The sequence below is a fragment of the Oncorhynchus tshawytscha genome, linkage group LG13 (assembly GCF_018296145.1).
Source record: "Oncorhynchus tshawytscha isolate Ot180627B linkage group LG13, Otsh_v2.0, whole genome shotgun sequence".
Classification (NCBI taxonomy): Eukaryota; Metazoa; Chordata; class Actinopteri; order Salmoniformes; family Salmonidae; genus Oncorhynchus; species Oncorhynchus tshawytscha.
Window position 1 is genome coordinate 70,109,861 of NC_056441.1, and position 27,866 is coordinate 70,137,726.

The window sequence follows — 27,866 nt, forward strand, 5'->3', positions numbered from 1 at the left end:
GAATAAACAAGTGACAATAACGGATGAATACATTAGCCATCATTTGGAAATAATTATGACACTAAAACTTGAATTGCATTCTCAATCACTGTGAAAATGGTAGATTGTCCAGTGATGTTTACAGTACATTACCTCTGTCCCCTTGTCTTCCTCCAGATCCATCGTTGTGGTCTCAGGATCATGTCCGCCAGTGGCTGGAGTGGGCCATCAAGGAGTACGGCCTGCTGGAGATGGACACGGCCATGCTCCAAAACACAGACGGCAAGGAACTGTGTAAGATGAGCAAGGACGACTTCCTCCGACTCACCACCATGTACAACGCTGAAGTCCTGCTCTCTCATCTCAATTATCTCAGGGAAAGTAAGTTCTGGCAGCCATTTTAATTGATCTATACTGAACAAAAATATAAATGCAACATGTAAAGTGTTGGTCCCAGCTAAAATAAAAGATCACAGAAATGTTCCATATGCACAAAAACCTTATTTCGCCAAAATGTTGTGCTCAAATTTGTTTACATCCCTGTTAGTGAGCCCTTCTTCTTTGCCAAGATAATCCATCCACCTGACAGGTGTGGCATATCAAGAAGATGATTAAACAGCATGATCATTACACAGGTGCACCTTGTGCTGGGGACAATAAAAGGCCACTCTAAAATGTGCAGTTTTGTCACACAACACAATGCCATAAATGTCTTCAATTTTGAGGGAGCGTGCAATTGGCGTGCTGACTGCAGGAATGTCCACCAGAGCTGATGCCAGAGAATTTAATTTTAATTTCTCTACCATAAGCCGCCTCCAATGTCGTTTTAGAGAATTTGGCAGGACGTTCAACCAGCCTATGGCGTTGTGTGCGCGAGCGGTTTGCTGATGTCAACTTTGTGAACAGAGTGCCCGATGATGGCGGTGGGATTATGCTATGGGCAGGCATAAACTATGGACAATACATTTTATCAATAGCAATATGACTGCACAGAGATACTGTGATGAGATCTTGAGGGCCATTGTTGTGCCATTCATCCTCTGCCATCAACTCATGTTTCACCATGATAATGGACGGCCCCATGTCGCAAGAATCTGTATACAATTTCTGAAAGCTGGAAATGTCCCAGTTATTCCATGGCCTGCGTACTCACCAGATATGTCACCCATTGAGCATATTTGGGATGCTCTGGATTGACATGTACAACAGCGTGTTCCAGTTCCCGCCAATATCCCACAACTTCACACAGCCATTGATTAGGAGATGGACAACATTCCACAGGCCACAATCAAAAGCCTGATCAACTCTATGCGAAGGAGACATGTCGTTCTGCATAAGGCAGATGTTGGTCACACCAGATACTGACTGGTTTTCTGATCCACACCCCCTACCTTTGACCAACAGATTTGACCAACAGACTGCATTCCCAGTCATATGAAATCCATAGATTAAATTAACTGATTTTCTTATATGAACTGTAACTCAGTTCATATAATTGTTGCATGTTGTGTTTATAATTTTGTTCAGTATATGTCTGATGGATCATAGAGGTGTAGAACTGTAGTTTCATAGAGATCTTTGTTCTCAATGTCGTAACAAACAGTGATAAATTGACCAAAACTGAAGTTCTCTGTCTCTTCCATTAGACAGTTTGTACTGCAGTCTCACATTGACATACTGTACATCAAGTCTCGTTCACCCGGGTATGTGAGAATGCCATAAAACGCGGTTTACCCGTTTGTAATGTTTTACATTGGTATTTTGCCTGGATTGTTTTTTCATAAAGAGTAGAGGAGGCTTAAATAGCACAGACATTTCAGTCTGTTTCTCAGCCCATCGCCCCTGTTTTTGGATGTCAACTGAGGGTAAGAATGCCAAACCAAGGGGAATAATATGACTCACTGTGTTTTGTCATCATAGTCATCGTTTTACATTCGCCAGACAATGATACAGCCTTACTGGAAAATGGTCGCCCTGCAGGCCTTGGCACATATAGCCATTGCAGCCATGAGGACTTAAGAGTTTTTTCCCTGTAGATAACCATTACCTCTGGACTGTAACCCGTTCTCCCTCCACTTAGGAGTGCCTTATTCCACATATGTCACAGTAAGATGAAGCCCATGTGCATTGCCTCAGGAATCACGCGAGCGAGTGAGGTCTGTGTTCAGCAGAGCACAGGAAGTGTATCTGTAATATACAATGGAGGCAGCTTTGCTGATTAATTGGAAGGCCTTTTGTACATTACGGCCTCGCATGTTTTGGCAACGAGACACGGCTGTAAAGAAACAAGGTTTCTCTGCACCATAATGCAAATGCCATCTATACGCAAGATATCAGGAGGACAGGCAGCATCTGGCATAGCGTACAGATCATCGGGACTGTGTACCATTCTGTGCTGTGCTGTATAATTCAGGTTTTATAGACATCCACTGCATTGTATGGAGTTGGTGAATGGCCATCAAAAAACAGACTAAGCCATAATATTGGATGCCATCCATAAAATCAGTTATTTCAGTAAACCAGTAAATATATCTCACCCTCTACTGTATGTATGACGGTTATCCTCTGCTGCTTGCACTGTACTGCAAGAGCTGCAGCTGCAAAACTCCACCATTTGGGTGGAGCCCCAAATGGTTAACTAATGGTTTAACATTTCTCTTAAAAATTGTGATGGGTCTTGCTGTGATGTAATGGGAACTTTATTCGGTGGGTGTCAACAGTTTTCTCTGTGCTGTGTGTGGCGTCTGGGTCCAGGGAATGGGGATGGCTGCCGTGAGTATAACAGCCCCATTGTGTTACAATTGCAGCATGGACTGGAGCCTCTGTGTGTCTTGACTGACCACCACCGGGCCCTCTCTGCAGAGCAGTTTTCATTAGGAACGGTTGCTGCGGGACTTAGCCTGGCTTAGGCGTGCTGCACTGCGTCTTCTCCCCTCACCACAATTCTTTTGATTTAGTTGTTATGTGTTTTGGAAACAGAAGAGATGTCTCGGAATCCTCCGCTCGGCCATTGAAATTGCTTTGGACCCCTTCCCAAGCCATGAGACAAATGCTCTCTCCTCGTCCCGTGCCTGGCTGACCAGTGGCAGGCCTTTTGAGAAATGAGCAGCAATAGGGCATATATTGGGAGGGGGGCTCAGATTGAGGTGGGAGGAACTGTGTTAGTAAAGGCACGACGTCGGATGAGGGTAGAGAGCTTCCAGGGTTTATTCTGGAAACTGAAGCCGATCTCTTCCCCCCCTGCAGCACAAACAAACACAATCACAGACAAGGAGCTAGCCCATCCAGAATGCAGACCACTGGCTTCACTCACGAGGAGAGCTGGAGCAGAGCCGAGCTCTCGGTTCAGACTCAGACACACATATAGAAGGAAAGGGAAAAGGAGAGGGAGAGGCAGGCCCTGGAAGTTTTTAGTGATTACAGGCAGTCTGATGCCTCACCCTCTCCCATCCTCCCCCCTCCACTCTCTTCCCAACCCGACGACGGTTCGTCCTCGACGAGCTGGCATCATTTCATACACATCTGTGTACACCATGTGTGTTACTTTGGGGTCGGTTTATTGAAACTCTGATTAACATTCTTCAGTGTCATTAAGCTTGTTCACTGTAGGCCAGAGAAGGGCATGGACATTTCCCCTCCCCGCGGCTATAAGCTAACAGGAACATCACACACCTGTCTGATTACTCTTAGTCATACTCAGGGAGTAATATTATAAATGCACATGCAAGCAAGACATTCTGCACATATCTGAATCTCTGTCTCCAGCTGCGAACAGTAATAAGGGTGGTTGCCCGTGCATTATTTTGGCCCCATAGTTGGTCACTTATCCAGATTTTTATACGCGATGGCCGCCTTTTCTGCAATGTGCTTTCAATTTGGGGCGCAATTTGAGAATTTGTTCAAATTAGTCTGTCAGGGAGGGACTGAGGACTGTTTGCTTTATTGCACCCATGTAGGTCGGTTTGATACCACGTGTGCTGGAACAAAGCACAGAACAGTGAAACCTCCATCAAGGAGAGACTGTATCCTCAGCCACAGAGACAGGAGAAAGGGGGGAGAGAGAGAAAAAGAGAGAAAGAAAGAGTGGGAGTTTTTATTGAAGTGCGTGGAAATGGCCTGAAGTGGCTTTGATTGAGTGCCATAGGAGAATAGCTGCATTGCTTTCTTTCCCAGCTGTCCCTGCTCTGGTCTGGTCTGCTCTGTGTGGCTGACTGTGGCTGGATGGATTTACAGGAGGGAGTGGAGAAAGTGATAAGTCTGGGCTCCCAGCCTCCCAGGCTGCCTCTGCTCCTGATCCAGCCTCCCGGGCTGCATCTGCTCCTGATCCAGCCTCCCGGGCTGCCTCTGCTCCTGATCCAGCCTCCCAGGCTGCCTCTGCTCCTGATCCAGCCTCCCGGGCTGCCTCTGCTCCTGATCCAGCCTCCAGCCTCCCAGGCTGCCTCTGCTCCTGATCCAGCCTCCAGCCTCCTGGGCTGTCACTGCTCCTGATCCAGCCTACAGCCTCCCGGGCTGCCTCTGCTCCTGATCCTACTGCTGCTGCTGGTGCAGAGTGGGGAAATTCTCAAGCCCTCAATAGTTTATGCAGACCATAAACATCTGGGCTGAAGAGGAAAAGGTGGTTTTGAGTGCTCTCCTTTGCAGCCATTCTCTCTCTCTCTTTCTCTCTCTTTAGGTTTTTATGGAGGTCTCCCTGCATTAGTTCTTTCTATTGGCAGATTAGCACTCCAGTGTAGGGGCTCAGAGGCCTGTCTGCCTGCCTCTGTTGTTAGCTGTTAGGTACCATTACACAGTACCCCTGGTTGGTTTGGATTGGACAGGGAACTGGAATAATGTAGTCTAGTGAATGGGGTCTCCTAGCCCTCCTTTTAAGGGGCACTAGTCTCACCGCCCACGTGGGTGCCCCTCAGTTTGTTGATGGAGAAAAGGGTATTTACATGTTTGAGGGGGTAGTATAGATTTTAGCTTGGTAGGATCAACAACAAGCCAGGACTCAGCAAAGGCCAATGACGTCTAACCATCTCACAGGGATGTCTGTCAATATTATGGTTGAAGGGCAGGGGGCATTTTAAAGAGTCATCATTCATTGAAAAGAAAATTAAACAATGCTATTGAAGTTATTTTGTAATAGAGGGTAATAGAGGAACAGACTCTGGGCAGATGTTGCTTGGTTGGAGGAGGCTGAACATTAGCCAGTCATCCCAATGTGCAGTCAGATTACTGGGAAGTGTTTGTTTTTCGAGGGTGAAGAGCGCGCCCAAATAAATAGGCGGTATAGCCAAGCCTCCCCCGCCTAAAGTGTCAGTGTTGGCGTTCCCCATTTCTCTCTCTCTCTTTCTCTCTCTCTCTCTCTCTCTCTCTCTCTCTCTCTCTCTCTTCCTTATATTCACTGTCCCAGTGTTCTCTTTTGGATCTGTTTTCTCTGGGGCGGCCCCCATGTGGAACGCAGTAGGGGAGGGGTTTACCATACCCCCCTTTCTCTCTCTCTCATTCTCTACCTCTCCCTCTCTCTCTCTACTTCTCTTATTCTCCCTGAGGAAGAGTCGGTGCCGTGCCTGCCCCATGCGCTTACACTGAGAGTGTGGAATAATGTTAGTATGGGGAGCTGCGTTTGATTGCTGTGTAGGGACCCTATCTCACACAATGCTTCCCCTGTTCAGCGGCCACAGGTCCAAATCAGGACCAGAGCCTTGGGGTGGGGTCGGCTGGGGTGGAGCGAGAATGGGGTTTGGGGTTAGAATTTGTGTGTAGAGCCCCCCTCCCCCGCCTCCCTCCTCCAGCCCCCCTAAAAACAGCCCCCAGATCTGCCTTGCTGTGGGCCCTCTCATTCCCCTACACCCTCCAAAATGAGCCAAGGCACGCCACTCCAAGGCTTCCCAAGTTATAGCCTATACTGTTATTCATCTCTCCATCTCCTCCTGCCCATTCAGAAAATCTCCTAGAGTTCCTTTCTAACTAGCAACTCCCCATAGTAGTAGTCTTTATATTCAATCTTACACTCTCCATAGCAGTAGTAGCACTGGTGTTTTCCCAGTGCATTTTTGGTCTGTTTTTCCTCTCTGATTTATGCCTAGGGGCAGCTAAAATTAAGAGAGCGTTTTGGTGCTGCTTGTGTCAGCAGAGGAATGCGGAGCACAGTTCTGCTCTATAAGGTGAAATGAAAAGCAATCATGCTATTATACATACTGTAGTCTTGGTTTCTGGACTTTAATAGTCAGGGGGTTTGTGGTGGAATTGTTGACTCAGCACAGCGTTCCGAGTTTAAAGGATTACATATTAAAATATTGCTGGGTTGATTCTTTATTGGGTAGAATGGATTAATTGTTTACAATGTACCATGGGCAAGTTTTAAGTATAATTTTAAGAGGCATCTCAAATGAAAGGAAATTGAGATCTACTTACAGAAATCAATGATCTTCTTACTGCCACCCTCTGGGTATTGTCCAGTGTTACTACTCACAGCTAACCGTTGTACACTGAGTGTACAAAACATTAGGAACACATTCATAATATTGAGTTGAATCCAATGCTTCCCACATGTGTAAAGTTAGCTTGATATCATTGGGTGGTGGACCATTCTTGATATACCCTTCTTGGAAACTGTTGAGCATGAAAAACCCAGCAGCATTGACGTTCTTGACACACTCCAACCGGTGCGCCTGGAACCTACTACCATACCCTGTTCAAAGGCACTTAAATATTTTGTCTTACCGATTCACCCTCTGAATGGCACACATACACAATCCATGTCTAAAATGTCTCAAGGCTTAAAAATCCTTCTTTAACCTGTCTCCTCCCCTTCATACATTGATTGAAGTAGATTTAACAGGTGACATCAATAAGGGACCATAACTTTCACCTGGTCAGTCTATGTCATGGAAAGAGCATGTGTTCCTAATGTCGTGTACACTCAGTGCATAATGAATAATGAATCATTAAAATTAATACTTGAATTAGTATACTATACTGTATAACCTATTAGCCAGTATTTTTTATTAATCATGCCCTATGCACAGATAACTGTGAACTTTAAAATCATACACCTCTGATGTTGTGCCTATCTGGCATGTTGCAGGTAGCTCATCATTATCCTACAACAGTCCATCTCACATGGATCAGTCTCCAAGCCTGGCTGCCAAAGAAGGTAGGACAGCATTATCTTCCAAAACCTTACTGCTAATGTTAAATATGGGCAACTGTTTTCTATTTCAGAGTGTTTTTTTTATAGGGGACTATGTTTCCTGTATTGAAGAGAGCCAGGTATATGTTGAGAGAGAGTGAGAGAGAGAATGAGAGAGAGGACAGAAAGAGTGTTCTCATTTAGCCAAAACAATAGAGCTGCGGCACGCCCCTCTCTGTCTGCTACCACAGAGGCAGCAGCTGCCCCGGCACCCAGGTCCTGGCAGCACCAGGCAGAGACATAGTTATTAACAGGTGAATCTTTTGTACAGGGGAATAATACCAGGCAGCACTACCCCAGTCTGTGCTGTTCATGGCCTACCTGCACATGGGGGAAAGTGAGTGCCACCTCAGAATGGAGGGGACTTAGCAAGACAAAAGGCACGCCTTGGCTAACCTCACTATCCACAGGAGGAGATAAAGCAGGATAGGGTGGGGGGCTCAGGGAGATAGAACGACTAAGGTCATTTTTTTGGAGGGGTGTATTTAAAGGACAGGTGGTTCAGCCACAATGCAAACAGAGAGGAGGAGACAGAAAGGGAGATGAGTTGTTTTTGTTTTCACAACTTTGACTCAATCAAGGAGGGAACATGTGGTGGTGGGGAGGAAAGGTTTTTGAGGGGATTTGTATTTGTTTGGGAGCGGTCTAGGTCACTGTTCAGTGTTTTAATGTGTAGATTAGCATTCTGTGTTTGGTGTTTATGAGGCTTGTTCATTCTTTCCGATCAGGTCGCTGGAAGACAGTTTTTTTTGCAGACAGCTAAATTGTGAACTTATTGTCCCTAAAAACCTCTGAATATATTTCAAAAACCCATTACAGTCTAAGCCATGTCTGGGGGGGTTCTACTAAGCTATATGGAATTGGTCATACCAAGGACCATGTGGCTATTTGATTTTGAATTGGAATACCCCTTGAAGTATAAAACAAGCCCATACAAATGCATTGAACAACAGATTCACAACAGACAGTCCCAAAATTAAAATCTAAAGGACGTTTGTTCTGAAGTGTGCGTCCTATATTTGAGAGATATAACCCCTGATTCTTGGAACTAAACAGTCTCCATATAGACTTCCATACATTTTTTCAACTGGCACCGGGGGACCTTGTGTTTTGTGAGGCCTGTGGACGTACTAGAGCAAAGCAACCCACATGTACTGTAGGTGTTCGTGAGAGTCATAATGAGTAAGGATAACTTGGCTATGTACACAGGGTACCAGTACTGAGTGGATGTGCAGGGGTGTGAGGTAATTGAGGCAGATATGTTCATACTGTATAACTAGGAATAAAGTGACAGACAGTAAACAGTAGCAGCAGCATATGATGAGTCAAAAAAGTTAGTTAAAAAGTAAAAAATGCAGGTAATCTAGGTAACTATTTGGTTAACTATTTAATGAACTATTTAGCTGTCTTATGGTTTGGGGGTAGAAGCTGTTCAGGGTCCTGTTGGTTCCAGACATGGTGAGTCAGACCCACCTAAGCCTATATTAGTGTCTGTGAAATGAGGTACATATCCTTTACGTGTGGACTGTGAAGTCACCACCACATACAGTACACTAGAACAGGCTGCAATAACAGTGATATCCTGGATCACAGGAAAAGGGTGTATCTAGGTAGGGGGAGAGGAAGAGACAAATAAATGTTTAACACACCCCTCCAGTCCAAAGCTGAGCTACACTGTTCTGTTCCCTCTAGTCCACCGCTGAGCTACACTGTTCTATTCCCTCTAGTCCACCGCTGAGCTACACTGTTCTATTCCACCGCTGAGCTATACTGTTCTATTCCCTCTAGTCCACCGCTGAGCTACACTGTTCTGTTCCTGCTATTCCACCGCTGAGCTACACTGTTCTATTCCCTCTAGTCCACCGCTGAGCTACACTGTTCTATTCCACCGCTGAGCTATACTGTTCTATTCCGTCTAGTCCACCGCTGAGCTACACTGTTCTGTTCCTGCTATTCCACCGCTGAGCTACACTGTTCTATTCCCTCTAGTCCACCGCTGAGCTACACTGTTCTGTTCCCTCTAGTCCACCGCTGAGCTACACTGTTCTATTCCCTCTAGTCCACCGCTGAGCTACACTGTTCTATTCCCTCTAGTCCACCGCTGAGCTACACTGTTCTGTTCCCTCTAGTCCACCGCTAAGCTACACTCTTCTATTCCCTCTAGTCCACCACTGAGCTACACTGTTCTGTTCCCTCTAGTCCACCGCTGAGCTACACTGTTCTATTCCCTCTAGTCCACCGCTGTGCTACACTGTTCTATTCCCTCTAGTCCACCGCTGAGCTACACTGTTCTGTTCCCTCTAGTCCACCGCTGTGCTACACTGTTCTGTTCGCTCTAGTCCACCGCTGAGCTACACTATTCTATTCCCTCTAGTCCACGACTGAGCTACACTGTTCTATTCACTCTAGTCCACCGCTGAGCTACACTGTTCTATTCCCTCTAGTCCACCGCTGAGCTACACTGTTCTATTCCCTCTAGTCCACCGCTGAGCTACACTGTTCTGTTCCCTCTAGTCCACCGCTAAGCTACACTCTTCTATTCCCTCTAGTCCACCACTGAGCTACACTGTTCTGTTCCCGCTAGTCCACCGCTGAGCTACACTGTTCTATTCCCTCTAGTCCACCGCTGTGCTACACTGTTCTATTCCCTCTAGTCCACCGCTGAGCTACACTGTTCTGTTCCCTCTAGTCCACCGCTGTGCTACACTGTTCTGTTCCCTCTAGTCCACTGCTAAGCTACACTGTTCTGTTCCCTCTAGTCCACCGCTGAGCTACACTGTTCTATTCCCTCTAGTCCACCGCTGTGCTACACTGTTCTATTCCCTCTAGTCCACCACTGTGCTACAGTGTTCTATTCCCTCTAGTCCACCGCTGAGCTACACTGTTCTGTTCCCTCTAGTCCACTGCTAAGCTACACTCTTCTATTCCCTCTAGTCCACCGCTGAGCTACACTGTTCTGTTCCCTCTAGTCCACTGCTAAGCTACACTGTTCTATTCCCTCTAGTCCACCACTGTGCTACAGTGTTCTATTTCCTCTAGTCCACCGCTGAGCTACACTGTTCTGTTCCCTCTAGTCCACCGCTGAGCTACACTGTTCTGTTCCCTCTAGTCTACCGCTGAGCTACACTGTTCTATTCCCTCTAGTCCACCGCTGAGCTACACTGTTCTGTTCCTGCTATTCCACCGCTGAGCTACACTGTTCTATTCCCTCTAGTCCACCGCTGAGCTACACTGTTCTGTTCCCTCTAGTCCACCGCTGAGCTACACTGTTCTATTCCCTCTAGTCCACCGCTGAGCTACACTGTTCTATTCCACCGCTGAGCTACACTGTTCTGTTCCCTCTAGTCCACCGCTGAGCTACACTGTTCTGTTCCCTCTAGTCTACCACTGAGCTACACTGTTCTGTTCCCTCTAGTCCACTGTTCTATTCCCTCTGAGCTGAGCTACACTGTTCTGTTCCCTCTAGTCGCTGAGCTACAGTTCTATTCCCTCTAGTCCACCACTGTACTACACTGTTCTATTCCCTCTAGTCCACCGCTGAGCTATACTGTTCTATTCCCTCTAGTCCACCGCTGTGCTACACTGTTCTGTTCCTGCTATTCCACCGCTGAGCTACACTGTTCTATTCCCTCTAGTCCACTGCTGAGCTACACTGTTCTGTTCCCTCTAGTCCACCGCTGAGCTACACTGTTCTATTCCCTCTAGTCCACCGCTGAGCTACACTGTTCTATTCCCTCTAGTCCACCGCTGAGCTACACTGTTCTGTTCCCTCTAGTCCACCGCTGAGCTACACTCTTCTATTCCCTCTAGTCCACCACTGAGCTACACTGTTCTGTTCCCTCTAGTCCACCGCTGAGCTACACTGTTCTATTCCCTCTAGTCCACCGCTGTGCTACACTGTTCTATTCCCTCTAGTCCACCGCTGAGCCACTGTTCTGTTCCCTCTAGTCCACCGCTGTGCTACACTGTTCTGTTCCTCTAGTCCACCGCTGAGCTACACTGTTCTGTTGAGCTCTAGTCCACCGCTGAGCCACACTGTTCTGTTCCTCTAGTCCACCGCTGAGCTACACTGTTCTATTCCCTCTAGTCCACCGCTGAGCTACACTGTTCTGTTCCCTCTAGTCCACTGCTAAGCTACACTGTTCTGTTCCCTCTAGTCCACCGCTGAGCTACACTGTTCTATTCCCTCTAGTCCACCGCTGTGCTACACTGTTCTATTCCCTCTAGTCCACCACTGAGCTACACTGTTCTATTCCCTCTAGTCCACCGCTGAGCTACACTGTTCTGTTCCCTCTAGTCCACTGAGCTACACTGTTCTATTCCCTCTAGTCCACCGCTGAGCTACACTGTTCTATTCCCTCTAGTCCACCGCTGAGCTACACTGTTCTATTCCCTCTAGTCCACCGCTGAGCTACACTGTTCTATTCCCTCTAGTCCACCGCTGAGCTACACTGTTCTGTTCCCTCTAGTCCACCGCTGAGCTACACTGTTCTATTCCCTCTAGTCCGCTGAGCTACACTGTTCTATTCCCTCTAGTCCACCGCTGAGCTACACTGCTCAATTCCTCTAGTCCACCGCTGTGCTACACTGTTCTGTTCCTCTAGTCCACCGCTGAGCTACACTGTTCTATTCCCTCTAGTGTTCTACACTGTTCCCTAGTCCAGTGAGCCACTGTTCTATTCCCTCTAGACCGCTGAGCTACACTGTTCTATTCCCTCTAGTCCACCGCTGAGCTACACTGTTCTATTCCACCACTGAGCTACACTGTTCTATTCCCTCTAGTCCACCGCTGAGCTACACTGTTCTATTATTCCACCACTGAGCTACACTGTTCTATTCCCTCTAGTCCACTGCTGAGCTACACTGTCCACTGCTGAGCTACACTGTTCCATTCCCTCTAGTCCACGACTGAGCTACACTGTTCTATTCCTCTAGTCCACCGCTGAGCTACACTGTTCTATTCCACCACTGAGCTACAGTGTTCTATTCCACCGCTGAGCTACACTGTCCACCACTGAGCTACATTCTACACTGTTCTATTCCACCACTGAGCTACACTGTTCTATTCCACCACTGAGCTACACTGTTCTATTCCACCACTGAGCTACACTGTTCTATTCCACCACTGAGCTACAGTGTTCTATTCCACCACTGAGCTACAGTGTTCTATTCCCTGAGCTAGTCCACCCACCGCTGAGCTACACTGTTCTGTTCCCTCTAGTCCACTGCTATGCTACACTCTTCTATTCCCTCTAGTCCACCACTGAGCTACACTGTTCTGTTCCCTCTAGTCCACCGCTGAGCTACACTGTTCTATTCCCTCTAGTCCACCGCTGAGCTACACTGTTCTGTTCCCTCTAGTCTACTGCTATGCTACACTCTTCTATTCCCTCTAGTCCACCACTGAGCTACACTGTTCTGTTCCCTCTAGTCCACTGCTATGCTACACTGTTCTATTCCCTCTAGTCCACCACTGAGCTACACTGTTCTATTCCCTCTAGTCCACCGCTGAGCTACACTGTTCTGTTCCCTCTAGTCCACCGCTGTGCTACACTGTTCTGTTCCCTCTAGTCCACGCTGAGCTACACTGTTCTGTTCCCTCTAGTCCACCGCTGAGCTACACTGTTCTATTCCCTCTAGTCCACCGCTGTGCTACACTGTTCTATTCCCTCTAGTCCACCACTGTGCTACACTGTTCTATTCCCTCTAGTCCACCGCTGCTGAGCTACACTGTTCTATTCCCTCTAGTCCACTGCTGCTACACTCAGTGTTCTATTCCCTCTAGTCCACCGCTGAGCTACACTGTTCTGTTCCCTCTAGTCCACTGCTAAGCTACACTCTTCTATTCCCTCTAGTCCACCGCTGAGCTACACTGTTAAATTCCCTCTAATCCACCGCTGAGCTACACTGTTCTATTCCCTCTAGTCCACCGCTGAGCTACACTGTTCTGTTCCCTCTAGTCTACCGCTGAGCTACACTGTTCTATTCCCTCTAGTCCACCGCTGAGCTACACTGTTCTGTTCCTGCTATTCCACCGCTGAGCTACACTGTTCTATTCCCTCTAGTCCACCGCTGAGCTACACTGTTCTGTTCCCTCTAGTCCACCGCTGAGCTACACTGTTCTATTCCCTCTAGTCCACCGCTGAGCTACACTGTTCTATTCCACCGCTGAGCTACACTGTTCTGTTCCCTCTAGTCCACCGCTGAGCTACACTGTTCTGTTCCCTCTAGTCTACCACTGAGCTACACTGTTCTGTTCCCTCTAGTCCACTGCTGAGCTACACTGTTCTATTCCCTCTAGTCCACCACTGTACTACACTGTTCTATTCCCTCTAGTCCACCGCTGAGCGACACTGTTCTATTCCCTCTAGTCCACCGCTGTGCTACACTGTTCTGTTCCCTCTAGTCCACCGCTGAGCTACACTGTTCTATTCCCTCTAGTCCACCGCTGTGCTACACTGTTCAATTCCCTCTAGTCCACCGCTGAGCTACACTGTTCTATTCCACCGCTGAGCTATACTGTTCTATTCCCTCTAGTCCACCGCTGAGCTACACTGTTCTATTCCCTCTAGTCCACCGCTGTGCTACACTGTTCTGTTCTCTCTAGTCCACCGCTGAGCTACTGTTCTATTCCCTCTAGTCCGCTGAGCGACACTGTTCTATTCCCTCTAGTCCACCGCTGAGCTACACTGCTCAATTCCCTCTAGTCCACCGCTGTGCTACACTGTTCTGTTCTCTCTAGTCCACCGCTGAGCTACTGTTCTATTCCCTCTAGTCCACCGCTGTGCTACACTGTTCTGTTCTCTCTAGTCCACCAATGAGCTACTGTTCTATTCCCTCTAGTCCACGACTGAGCTACACTGTTCTATTCCCTCTAGTCCACCGCTGAGCTACACTGTTCTATTCCACCACTGAGCTACACTGTTCTATTCCCTCTAGTCCACCGCTGAGCTACACTGTTCTATTCCACCACTGAGCTACACTGTTCTATTCCCTCTAGTCCACTGCTGAGCTACACTGTTCTATTCCCTCTAGTCCACGACTGAGCTACATTGTTCTATTCCCTCTAGTCCACCGCTGAGCTACACTGTTCTATTCCACCACTGAGCTACAGTGTTCTGTTCCATCGCTGAGCTACACTGTTCTATTCCACCACTGAGCTACAGTGTTCTATTCCACCACTGAGCTACATTGTTCTATTCCACCACTGAGCTACACTGTTCTGTTCCACCACTGAGCTACAGTGTTCTATTCCACCACTGAGCTACAGTGTTCTATTCCACCACTGAGCTACAGTGTTCTATTCCACCACTGAGCTACAGCGTTCTATTCCCTCTAGTCCACCGCTGAGCTACACTGTTCTGTTCCCTCTAGTCCACTGCTATGCTACACTCTTCTATTCCCTCTAGTCCACCAAAGAGCTACACTGTTCTGTTCCCTCTAGTCCACCGCTGAGCTACACTGTTCTGTTCGCTCTAGTCCACCGCTGAGCTACACTATTCTATTCCCTCTAGTCCACGACTGAGCTACACTCTTCTATTCCCTCTAGTCCACCGCCGAGCTACACTGTTCTATTCCCTCTAGTCCACCACTGAGCTACACTGTTCTGTTCCCTCTAGTCCACCGCTAAGCTACACTGTTCTATTCCCTCTAGTCCACCGCTGAGCTACACTGTTCTGTTCCCTCTAGTCCACCGCTGTGCTACACTGTTCTATTCCCTCTAGTCCACCGCTGAGCTACACTGTTCTGTTCCCTCTAGTCCACCGCTGTGCTACACTGTTCTGTTCCCTCTAGTCCACTGCTAAGCTACACTCTTCTATTCCCTCTAGTCCACCGCTGAGCTACACTGTTCTGTTCCCTCTAGTCCACTGCTAAGCTACACTGTTCTATTCCCTCTAGTCCACCACTGTGCTACACTGTTCTATTCCCTCTAGTCCACCGCTGAGCTACACTGTTCTGTTCCCTCTAGTCCACCGCTGAGCTACACTGTTCTATTCCCTCTAGTCCACCGCTGAGCTACACTGTTCTGTTCCTGCTATTCCACCGCTGAGCTACACTGTTCTATTCCCTCTAGTCCACCCTGAGCTACACTGTTCTATTCCAGCTGAGCTACACTGTTCTGTTCCCTCTAGTCCACCTGTTCTATTCCACCGCTGAGCTGAGCTACACTGTTCTGTTCCCTCTAGTCTACCACTGAGCTACACTGTTCTGTTCCCTCTAGTCCACTGCTGAGCTACACTGTTCTATTCCCTCTAGTCCACCACTGTGCTACACTGTTCTATTCCCTCTAGTCCACTGCTGAGCGACACTGTTCTATTCCCTCTAGTCCACCGCTGTGCTACACTGTTCTGTTCTCTCTAGTCCACCACTGAGCTACTGTTCTATTCCCTCTAGTCCACCACTGTGCTACACTGTTCTATTCCCTCTAGTCCACCGCTGAGCTACACTGTTCAATTCCCTCTAGTCCACCGCTGAGCTACACTGTTCTATTCCACCGCTGAGCTATACTGTTCTATTCCCTCTAGTCCACCACTGAGCTACACTGTTCTATTCCCTCTAGTCCACCGCTGAGCTACACTGTTCTGTTCCCTCTAGTCCACCGCTGAGCTACACTGTTCTATTCCCTCTAGTCCGCTGAGCGACACTGTTCTATTCCCTCTAGTCCACCGCTGAGCTACACTGCTCCATTCCCTCTAGTCCACCGCTGTGCTACACTGTTCTGTTCTCTCTAGTCCACCGCTGAGCTACTGTTCTATTCCCTCTAGTCCACCGCTGTGCTACACTGTTCTGTTCTCTCTAGTCCAACACTGAGCTACTGTTCTATTCCCTCTAGTCCACGACTGAGCTACACTGTTCTATTCCCTCTTGTCCACCGCTGAGCTACACTGTTCTATTCCCTCTAGTCCACCGCTGAGCTACACTGTTCTATTCCACCACTGAGCTACACTGTTCTATTCCCTGTAGTCCACCGCTGAGCTACACTGTTCTATTCCACCACTGAGCTACACTGTTCTATTCCCTCTAGTCCACTGCTGAGCTACACTGTTCTATTCCCTCTAGTCCACGACTGAGCTACACTGTTCTATTCCACCACTGAGCTACACTGTTCTATTCCCTCTAGTCCACCGCTGAGCTACACTGTTCTATTCCACCACTGAGCTACAGTGTTCTGTTCCACTGCTGAGCTACACTGTTCTATTCCACCACTGAGCTACAGTGTTCTATTCCACCACTGTGCTACATTGTTCTATTCCACCACTGAGCTACACTGTTCTATTCCACCACTGAGCTACAGTGTTCTATTCCACTGCTGAGCTACACTGTTCTATTCTACCGCTGAGCTACAGTGTTCTATTCCACCACTGAGCTACAGTGTTCTATTCCACCACTGAGCTACAGTGTTCTGTTCCACTGCTGAGCTACACTGTTCTATTCCACCACTGAGCTACAGTGTTCTATTCCACCACTGAGCTACAGTGTTCTATTCCACCACTGAGCTACAGTGTTCTATTCCACCACTGAGCTACAGTGTTCTATTCCACCACTGAGCTACAGTGTTCTATTCCACCACTGAGCTACAGTGTTCTATTCCACCACTGAGCTACAGTGTTCTGTTCCACTGCTGAGCTACACTGTTCTATTCCACCGCTGAGCTACAGTGTTCTATTCCACCACTGAGCTACAGTGTTCTGTTCCACTGCTGAGCTACAGTGTTCTGTTCCACTGCTGAGCTACAGTGTTCTATTCCACCACTGAGCTACAGTGTTCTATTCCACCACTGAGCTACAGTGTTCTATTCTACCACTGAGCTACACTGTTCTATTTCACCGCTGAGCTATACTTTTCTCACCCTGGTTCATACCATCAGGCCAATGGGCATGCTCGATAAGAATTTATTTTTAAAAATGATTTGATTTTGGGAGTTTTAGACAATAGACATAGACAAAAAACAATAGACATGCTCAATAAGATTCTGCAGTGTCACCTCAGCCCGATCCTTCCTGGTTCTCAGTGGCTGGTATTCTGAATGGCAGACCCAGCAGGTGAACTCCCCTCAACACCATTTCCCCAACACACAGAAGTGATTTCTATTATGGGCTACCATAATAACAGTGCTCCTTTTGCTTCAAGAAATGCCAGCTTTGAGACGTTTATCAACTTTCTATCGCCAGATGTTCAGTCATATTGCCTGTAGAAAAGGGTCACATACCATCTCAGCTCTCTCAGGGTATAGTAAGCACCATTATTCAGCAGGAGACCTCCAAATCTTTTCCAGACTGTCTGATGTAAAAAGCTAGATTATGAATAGTTAGCAAATAAAACATGGAATGCAGCAGCCATGAAAAGTGTGTGTGTGTGTGTTCATGTGCTTGCTTGCATGTGTGTTGAGCTAAAGGGTACAGGGAGATAGTTTGGAGATTCAGTGATTTGCCACATGGCTCCTCAGTGTTCACAGAGAGGGAAGCTTTAGAGATTGATGGGCTATTATTTGTCTTTTATCTTTCCCTCTATGGCCTCCCAAGTGGAGGACTGCTGATTTACATTGGTTGTACAGTATAGCCAGGCATACACACAACACTTTATCCATTGTATGTCCATTGTGTCTGCTAAAGATTGGCATCTGCCTCTTCCTCAAATACCTATTTCCTTTTCTCACACAGATGGCTTTTAATAAAGCACCTGTATACAGTATAAAGAGCCATGCTCTGTCTGAGTCTGTGTCTTTGGCTGAGACTGTGGGTTAAAAATGGTCCATGACTAGACTTCTCTCTCGCTGGTTCTCAGCCCTTGTTTTGAATAGCTGGTCTGCAGTCAAGTCTCCCAGGACGAGTGAGCGTTGCACCACACCCCAGCCCAGAGTGGAAACTGGCTCCACTCAGAGAGAGCCTGGAAAAAGAGGGAGAGGGACTCCGACGTGCCATACTTCTGGGGTGTCTGTTGAGTTTGCATGGCTGACTGTGTTCCTGACCTGCTGTGCTCATCTGGACTCTGGTCGTCCTTCCCAGTCTGTCTGCCTGGCTGCCCCCTCTCCTCTCCCCACCTCTCCTCTCTTCCTCATCTCTCCTCTCCTCTCATCTCCTCTGCTGAATGGTGTCCCACTTTACGTCTCATGTCCACCCCTGCCCCTCTGGTCTGACTCAGACCCTAATCTAATCAGGTATAGGAACTTCCCCACTGTCTATAGCGGTGAACCCTTAATATGAGGATATTGCAGGCATGTGACCCTCTCTCATGTCAAAAGGCTACATAGTGGAGCCGAGCATAGTCTATCCAACCACATCCTCCACTCTTTATCAGACAGTAGCGGGATACAACGCCATTGTTTTCTTTTCACATTCCAATGTTGTGTTTCGTCTGCCTGGGTCTCTTGGTTCTCTCTCTCGCTCTCTCACCCCCTTCTGTTTGTGACACTTCTGTTGGAAGGAGGTAGACCCTGTATGTTTTTTTTTCACAGGAGGGGGGGGGCAGTAAAACAAAGAGAGGTTGTCTGCAGGCGAGGCAGGCAGGAAACACAACTCTCTTAGGACTCTCCTCCAGTCGTTGCTCCTAGACTATCCCACAAGCCCACTGCAGCATGGACCTGACCGCCTCTGCTGAGACCCCGACTGTTATTTTCTCTCTCTCAATTCAATTAAGGGCTTTATTGGCATGGGAAACATGTGTTAACATTGCCAAAGCAAGTGAACTAGATAATAAACAAAAGTGAAATAAACAATAAAAATTAACAGTAAACATTACACTCAGAAAAGTTCCAAAAGAACAAAGACATTACAAATGTCATATTATGTGCAAATAGTTAAATTACAAAAGGGAAAATAAATGAACATAAATATAGGTTGTTTTTACAGTGGTGTTTGTTCTTCACCGGTTTCCTTTTCTTGTGGCAACAGGTTACACATCTTGCTGCTGTGATGGCACACTGTGGTATTTCATCCAATACTTTTATAAAGCACAAACACACATGAGTACAAGGAAATAAGTTTAAATAACATCCTGTGAAAGTGTTCCGAGATGTGATTGAATGCGAAATGTTTTCCAATTTTCATTGTAAATTTATAATTTATGAGAGACAATAAAACACTTTCTAGTGATATTGCCTTCTAGAAAGCCATAGTGTTTTTTTCTATTACAGCTTTGAATCAAGTTTGTGGTGGAGAAGTACTCAACACTAAAGTGAACATGCATTTTGATTTATTCAATGTTGGTTGAAGTAAACCAGTGGAAGGTCTGCATTTCCAAATGTTTGTTATATAAGATCAGCATGCTTCAGACCACAAGAGGGCAGTGTTGGATAATGTTTAGAGAGGTCATGACATGGATCTCAACCAGTTCTAGATGAGTCAGAGGGAGCCACATTAGTAGGACATTATATCAGTTATATGTCATATTAGTAGTACATAATATCAGCTATATGTAATATTAGTAGTACATTATATCAGCTATATGTAACATTAGTAGTACATTATATCAGTTATATGTAATATTAGTAGGACATAATATCAGCTATATGTAACATTAGAAGTACATAATATCAGCTATATGTCACATTAGTAGTACATTATATCAGTTATATGTAATATTAGTAGTACATTATATCAGCATATGTATCATATTAGTAGTACATAATATCAGCTATATGTAATATTAGTAGTACATTATATCAGCTATATGTAACATTAGTAGTACATTATATCAGTTATATGTAATATTAGTAGGACATAATATCAGCTATATGTAACATTAGAAGTACATAATATCAGCTATATGTAACATTAGTAGTACATTATATCAGCTATATGTAATATTAGTAGTACATTATATCAGCTATATGTAACATTAGTAGTACATTATATCAGTTATATGTAACATTAGTAGTACATTATATCAGCTATATGTAATATTAGTAGTACATTATATCAGCTATATGTTATATTAGTAGTACATTATATCAGCTATATGTTATATAAGTAGGACATTATATCAGCTATATGTAACATTAGTAGTACATTATATCAGCTATATGTTATATTAGTAGTACATTATATCAGTTATATGTAACATTAGTAGTACATTATATCAGTTATATGTAACATTAGTAGTACATTATATCAGCTATATGTTATATAAGTAGGACATTATATCAGCTATATGTAACATTAGTAGTACATTATATCAGTTATATGTAACATTAGTAGTACATTATATCAGCTATATGTTATATAAGTAGGACATTATATCAGTTATATGTAACATTAGTAGTACATTATATCAGCTATATGTAACATTAGTAGTACATTATATCAGCTATATGTAATATTAGTAGTACATTATATCAGCTATATGTAACATTAGTAGTACATTATATCAGTTATATGTAACATTAGTAGTACATTATATCAGCTATATGTAACATTAGTAGTACATTATATCAGTTATATGTAACATTAGTAGTACATTATATCAGTTATATGTAACATTAGTAGTACATTATATCAGCTATATGTAACATTAGTAGTACATTATATCAGCTATATGTAACATTAGTAGTACATTATATCAGTTATATGTAACATTAGTAGTACATTATATCAGTTATATGTAACATTAGTAGTACATTATATCAGCTATATGTAACATTAGTAGTACATTATATCAGCTATATGTAACATTAGTAGTACATTATATCAGCTATATGTAACATTAGTAGTACATTATATCAGTTATATGTAACATTAGTAGTACATTATATCAGCTATATGTAATATTAGTAGTACATTATATCAGCTATATGTTATATTAGTAGTACATTATATCAGCTATATGTAACATTAGTAGTACATTATATCAGCTATATGTAACATTAGTAGTACATTATATCAGTTATATGTAACATTAGTAGTACATTATATCAGCTATATGTAACATTAGTAGTACATTATATCAGCTATATGTAACATTAGTAGTACATTATATCAGCTATATGTAACATTAGTAGTACATTATATCAGCTATATGTAACATTAGTAGTACATTATATCAGCTATATGTAACATTAGTAGTACATTATATCAGCTATATGTAACATTAGTAGTACATTATATCAGCTATATGTAATATTAGTAGTACATTATATCAGCTATATGTAACATTAGTAGTACATTATATCAGTTATATGTAACATTAGTAGTACATTATATCAGCTATATGTAACATTAGTAGTACATTATATCAGCTATATGTAACATTAGTAGTACATTATATCAGCTATATGTAACATTAGTAGTACATTATATCAGCTATATGTAACATTAGTAGTACATTATATCAGTTATATGTAATATTAGTAGTACATTATATCAGCTATATGTTATATTAGTAGTACATTATATCAGCTATATGTAACATTAGTAGTACATTATATCAGTTATATGTAACATTAGTAGTACATTATATCAGCTATATGTAACATTAGTAGTACATTATATCAGTTATATGTAACATTAGTAGTACATTATATCAGCTATATGTTATATAAGTAGGACATTATATCAGTTATATGTAACATTAGTAGTACATTATATCAGTTATATGTAACATTAGTAGTACATTATATCAGTTATATGTAACATTAGTAGTACATTATATCAGCTATATGTAACATTAGTAGTACATTATATCAGCTATATGTAACATTAGTAGTACATTATATCAGCTATATGTAACATTAGTAGTACATTATATCAGTTATATGTAACATTAGTAGTACATTATATCAGTTATATGTAACATTAGTAGTACATTATATCAGCTATATGTAACATTAGTAGTACATTATATCAGTTATATGTAACATTAGTAGTACATTATATCAGCTATATGTAACATTAGTAGTACATTATATCAGCTATATGTAACATTAGTAGTACATTATATCAGTTATATGTAATATTAGTAGTACATTATATCAGCTATATACATTATAACATTAGTAGTACATTATATCAGCTATATGTAATATTAGTAGTACATTATATCAGTTATATGTAACATTAGTAGTACATTATATCAGCTATATGTAACATTAGTAGTACATTATATCAGCTATATGTAACATTAGTAGTACATTATATCAGTTATATGTAACATTAGTAGTACATTATATCAGCTATATGTAACATTAGTAGTACATTATATCAGCTATATGTAACATTAGTAGTACATTATATCAGCTATATGTAACATTAGTAGTACATTATATCAGCTATATGTAACATTAGTAGTACATTATATCAGTTATATGTAACATTAGTAGTACATTATATCAGTTATATGTAACATTAGTAGTACATTATATCAGCTATATGTAACATTAGTAGTACATTATATCAGCTATATGTTATATAAGTAGGACATTATATCAGTTATATGTAACATTAGTAGTACATTATATCAGCTATATGTAACATTAGTAGTACATTATATCAGCTATATGTAACATTAGTAGTACATTATATCAGTTATATGTAACATTAGTAGTACATTATATCAGCTATATGTAACATTAGTAGTACATTATATCAGTTATATGTAACATTAGTAGTACATTATATCAGTTATATGTAACATTAGTAGTACATTATATCAGCTATATGTAACATTAGTAGTACATTATATCAGCTATATGTAACATTAGTAGTACATTATATCAGCTATATGTAACATTAGTAGTACATTATATCAGTTATATGTAACATTAGTAGTACATTATATCAGCTATATGTAACATTAGTAGTACATTATATCAGCTATATGTAACATTAGTAGTACATTATATCAGCTATATGTAACATTAGTAGTACATTATATCAGCTATATGTAACATTAGTAGTACATTATATCAGCTATATGTAACATTAGTAGTACATTATATCAGCTATATGTAATATTAGTAGTACATTATATCAGTCAGCTATATGTAACATTAGTAGTACATTATATCAGCTATATGTAACATTAGTAGTACATTATATCAGTTATATGTAACATTAGTAGTACATTATATCAGCTATATGTAACATTAGTAGTACATTATATCAGTTATATGTAATATTAGTAGTACATTATATCAGCTATATGTAACATTAGTAGTACATTATATCAGCTATATGTTATATAGTAGTACATTATATCAGTTATATGTAACATTAGTAGTACATTATATCAGCTATATGTAACATTAGTAGTACATTATATCAGCTATATGTTATTAGTAGTACATTATATCAGCTATATGTAACATTAGTAGTACATTATATCAGTTATATGTAACATTAGTAGTACATTATATCAGTTATATGTAACATTAGTAGTACATTATATCAGCTATATGTTATATAAGTAGGACATTATATCAGCTATATGTAACATTAGTAGTACATTATATCAGCTATATGTTATATTAGTAGTACATTATATCAGTTATATGTAACATTAGTAGTACATTATATCAGCTATATGTAACATTAGTAGTACATTATATCAGTTATATGTAACATTAGTAGTACATTATATCAGTTATATGTAACATTAGTAGTACATTATATCAGCTATATGTAACATTAGTAGTACATTATATCAGTTATATGTAACATTAGTAGTACATTATATCAGTTATATGTAACATTAGTAGTACATTATATCAGCTATATGTAACATTAGTAGTACATTATATCAGTATATATGTAACATTATATCAGCTATAGTACATTATATCATTATATCAGCTATATGTAACATTAGTAGTACATTATATCAGCTATATGTAACATTAGTAGTACATTATATCAGCTATATGTAACATTAGTAGTACATTATATCAGTTATATGTAACATTAGTAGTACATTATATCAGCTATATGTAACATTAGTAGTACATTATATCAGCTATATGTAACATTAGTAGTACATTATATCAGTTATATGTAACATTAGTAGTACATTATATCAGCTATATGTTATATTAGTAGTACATTATATCAGCTATATGTAACATTAGTAGTACATTATATCAGCTATATGTTATATTAGTAGTACATTATATCAGTTATATGTAACATTAGTAGTACATTATATCAGCTATATGTAACATTAGTAGTACATTATATCAGCTATATGTAACATTAGTAGTACATTATATCAGCTATATGTTATATTAGTAGTACATTATATCAGTTATATTAGTAGTACATTATATCAGCTATATGTTATATTAGTAGTACATTATATCAGCTATATGTAACATTAGTAGTACATTATATCAGCTATATGTTATATTCAGTAGTACATTATATCAGCTATATGTTATATTAGTAGTACATTATATCAGCTATATGTAACATTAGTAGTACATTATATCAGCTATATGTTATATAAGTAGTAGGACATTATATCAGCTATATGTAACATTAGTAGTACATTATATCAGCTATATGTAACATTAGTAGTACATTATATCAGTTATATGTAACATTAGTAGTACATTATATCAGCTATATGTAACATTAGTAGTACATTATATCAGCTATATGTTATATAAGTAGTACATTATATCAGCTATATGTTATATAGTAGTACATTATATCAGTTATATGTAACATTAGTAGTACATTATATCAGTTATATGTAACATTAGTAGTACATTATATCAGTTATATGTAACATTAGTAGTACATTATATCAGCTATATGTAACATTAGTAGTACATTATATCAGCTATATGTTATATAAGTAGGACATTATATCAGTTATATGTAACATTAGTAGTACATTATATCAGCTATATGTTATATTAGTAGTACATTATATCAGCTATATGTTATATAAGTAGGACATTATATCAGCTATATGTAACATTAGTAGTACATTATATCAGCTATATGTTATATTAGTAGTACATTATATCAGTTATATGTAACATTAGTAGTACATTATATCAGTTATATGTAACATTAGTAGTACATTATATCAGCTATATGTTATATAAGTAGGACATTATATCAGCTATATGTAATATTAGTATTATACATTATATCAGCTATATGTTATATAAGTAGTACATTATATCAGCTATATGTAACATTAGTAGTACATTATATCAGCTATATGTTATATAAGTAGGTACATTATATCAGCTATATGTAACATTAGTAGTACATTATATCAGCTATATGTAACATTAGTAGTACATTATATCAGCTATATGTAACATTAGTAGTACATTATATCAGTTATATGTAACATTAGTAGTACATTATATCAGCTATATGTAACATTAGTAGTACATTATATCAGCTATATGTAACATTAGTAGTACATTATATCAGCTATATGTTATATAAGTAGTACATTATATCAGTTATATGTAACATTAGTAGTACATTATATCAGCTATATGTTATATAAGTAGGACATTACGTCGGTTAGATGTGTGTCTTGCTTCACTGGCTGTTATATGTCCTCTTGTCTAGTGACTCTCTGCATGTGGTACAGTCTTAGCCGGTAACAAAGCTAACTGTCAGGGGTGCTACAGTCATTGCCAGCCAAATTAAGATTAAATTGTATCTACTTTCAATTTAGAATGTTGCAGTACTGCTTTTGATGCCTTGATGGAGAAAATATACATCCTCTTTTATATCTGCACATGTCAAGGAGACTGATTACATCTGGTATCAATCCAGCTTCCCAGACCACATTCAGTCAGTTGTGAACCACGCAAACGTGGGGCAATTCTTTCCAACTCAGTTACTTTTGCAGCATTTTACAATCATCCATTTCTAGGATGTCTATCTGTCTGTTGTGTGTCTGTATGTGTGTATGTTCCCCTCCTGTTTGTGTGTCTGTATGTGTGTATGTTCCCCTCCTGTTTGTGTGTCTGTATGTGTGTATGTTCCCCTCCTGTTTGTGTGTCTGTATGTGTGTATGTTCCCCTCCTGTTTGTGTGTCTGTATGTGTGTAAGTTCCCCTCCTGTTTGTGTGTCTGTATGTGTGTATGTTCCCCTCCTGTTTGTGTGTCTGTATGTGTGTATGTTTCCCTCCTGTTTGTGTGTCTGTATGTGTGTATGTTCCCCTCCTGTTTGTGTGTCTGTATGTGTGTATGTTTCCCTCCTGTTTGTGTGTCTGTATGTGTGTATGTTCCCCTCCTGTTTGTGTGTCTGTATGTGTGTAAGTTCCCCTCCTGTTTGTGTGTCTGTATGTGTGTATGTTCCCCTCCTGTTTGTGTGTCTGTATGTGTGTATGTTCCCCTCCTGTTTGTGTGTCTGTATGTGTGTATGTTCCCCTCCTGTTTGTGTGTCTGTATGTGTGTATGTTTCCCTCCTGTTTGTGGTCACCATGGTGCAACCTGCTCATGAAACTGTCCTTTTATCGAAGACATCTTGTTGGTTCCTCTAGTTTTGAGACATAGTTGTATGCCAGATAAACCCACATTACCTGGGCCAGATATCCTGCTGCACATGGTTTCTTGGACAGGCTTGGATAGGCAGGCAAACCTTTTTATAGCCGGCTCTTGGCATCATTTCCCTGCCTTTTTTCTGTGACAATCTCGTTGCTCGTATAAAGCCAAGTTGTGTTCCTGAGATGGGTTTGCTTGCAGATGGGGAGGTAGAGAGCACAGCCAAGAACATACACAGCCACATATCGAAAAGAGCCACTACCCCTTTTAATTCAGGACTAGTGTATATTATGAGATGAGGTGGAGGGTTCCTGTCGTCGAGTTAGAATCAGTTTATTTCTCACTCGTGTATAGGCTGCTTGGTTGTTTAGCAACAAAACCGATGTGTGCACAACTATGGGGCAAAACAGTCAGGGGTTGGTTTAGATTTTTGACAACATATAAACTATTTTCACCTCCAATGTTTATTGGAAACATAAATACATGGCAGCTTCTTGTAATTGTTGCTAGCTATCTGACAGTTCAGAATCATAACACCACACGGCCTTATGCCTCATCGATGCTTATGCATCATTTTCGTGACGATGTCAGCCAACCCGTCTATAGGAGAAATAAATGAAATAGTCCAATATTAAATGTTAGGAAGTGCAGTAAATTGACAAATCTCTCTCTGCTTCTCAGACCCATCATATGATGCTGTACGGAGGACTGGATGGTCGAACAACATGCACAATGGAAAAGGTAAACATACTCTTTACTTTACTGAGTCGCAGAAAGACTAACCACACAAGGAATTAATATATGGTCCTACACATCATGCATCATATTCTTTTTTGAACCTTTATTTAACTAGGCAAGTCAGTTAAGAACAAATTCTTATTAACAATGACAGCCTGGGTTAACTGCCTTGTTCAGGTGCAGAACGACAGATTTTGACCATGGGGATTTGATCCACCAACCTTTCGGTTACAGGCCCAATACTCTAACCACTAGGCTACCTGCCTCCCCACTAGACTACCTGCCTCCCCACTAGGCTACCTGCCTCCCCACTAGGCTACCTGCCTCCCCCCACTGCCGCCCCACTAGGCTACCTGCCGCCCCACTAGGCTACCTGCCGCCCCACTAGGCTACCTTCCGCCCCAAAGCTCAAAGCTTCATAGAGCAATTTGTGAGAGCCCACTCTCAGCCCAAGCACGCAATGATTGAATCCTCAGTCATCAAACCCTGAAATCTGGGAACTTTAAGCACTTACCCTCCAGT

The 27,866-nt window shown here is 41.8% G+C and overlaps 1 protein-coding gene across 7 annotated transcripts in view; it reads left to right on the forward strand.

Annotated features, from left to right (window-relative positions):
- LOC112265612 (Friend leukemia integration 1 transcription factor) overlaps positions 1-27,866 on the forward strand; it is a 43,323-nt gene that overhangs the window by 12,196 nt on the left and 3,261 nt on the right. For 6 of the 7 annotated variants that reach the window (XM_024443110.2, XM_024443109.2, XM_024443112.2 and 3 more), the window contains 3 exons: positions 157-360; positions 7,052-7,120; positions 27,288-27,347. In XM_024443110.2, the coding sequence (XP_024298878.1) occupies positions 157-360; positions 7,052-7,120; positions 27,288-27,347 (333 nt within the window). Of the gene's footprint in view, positions 1-156; positions 361-7,051; positions 7,121-17,941; positions 18,595-27,287; positions 27,348-27,866 lie in introns of those variants that run through there. The other variant, XM_024443115.2, reaches the window with a different exon arrangement.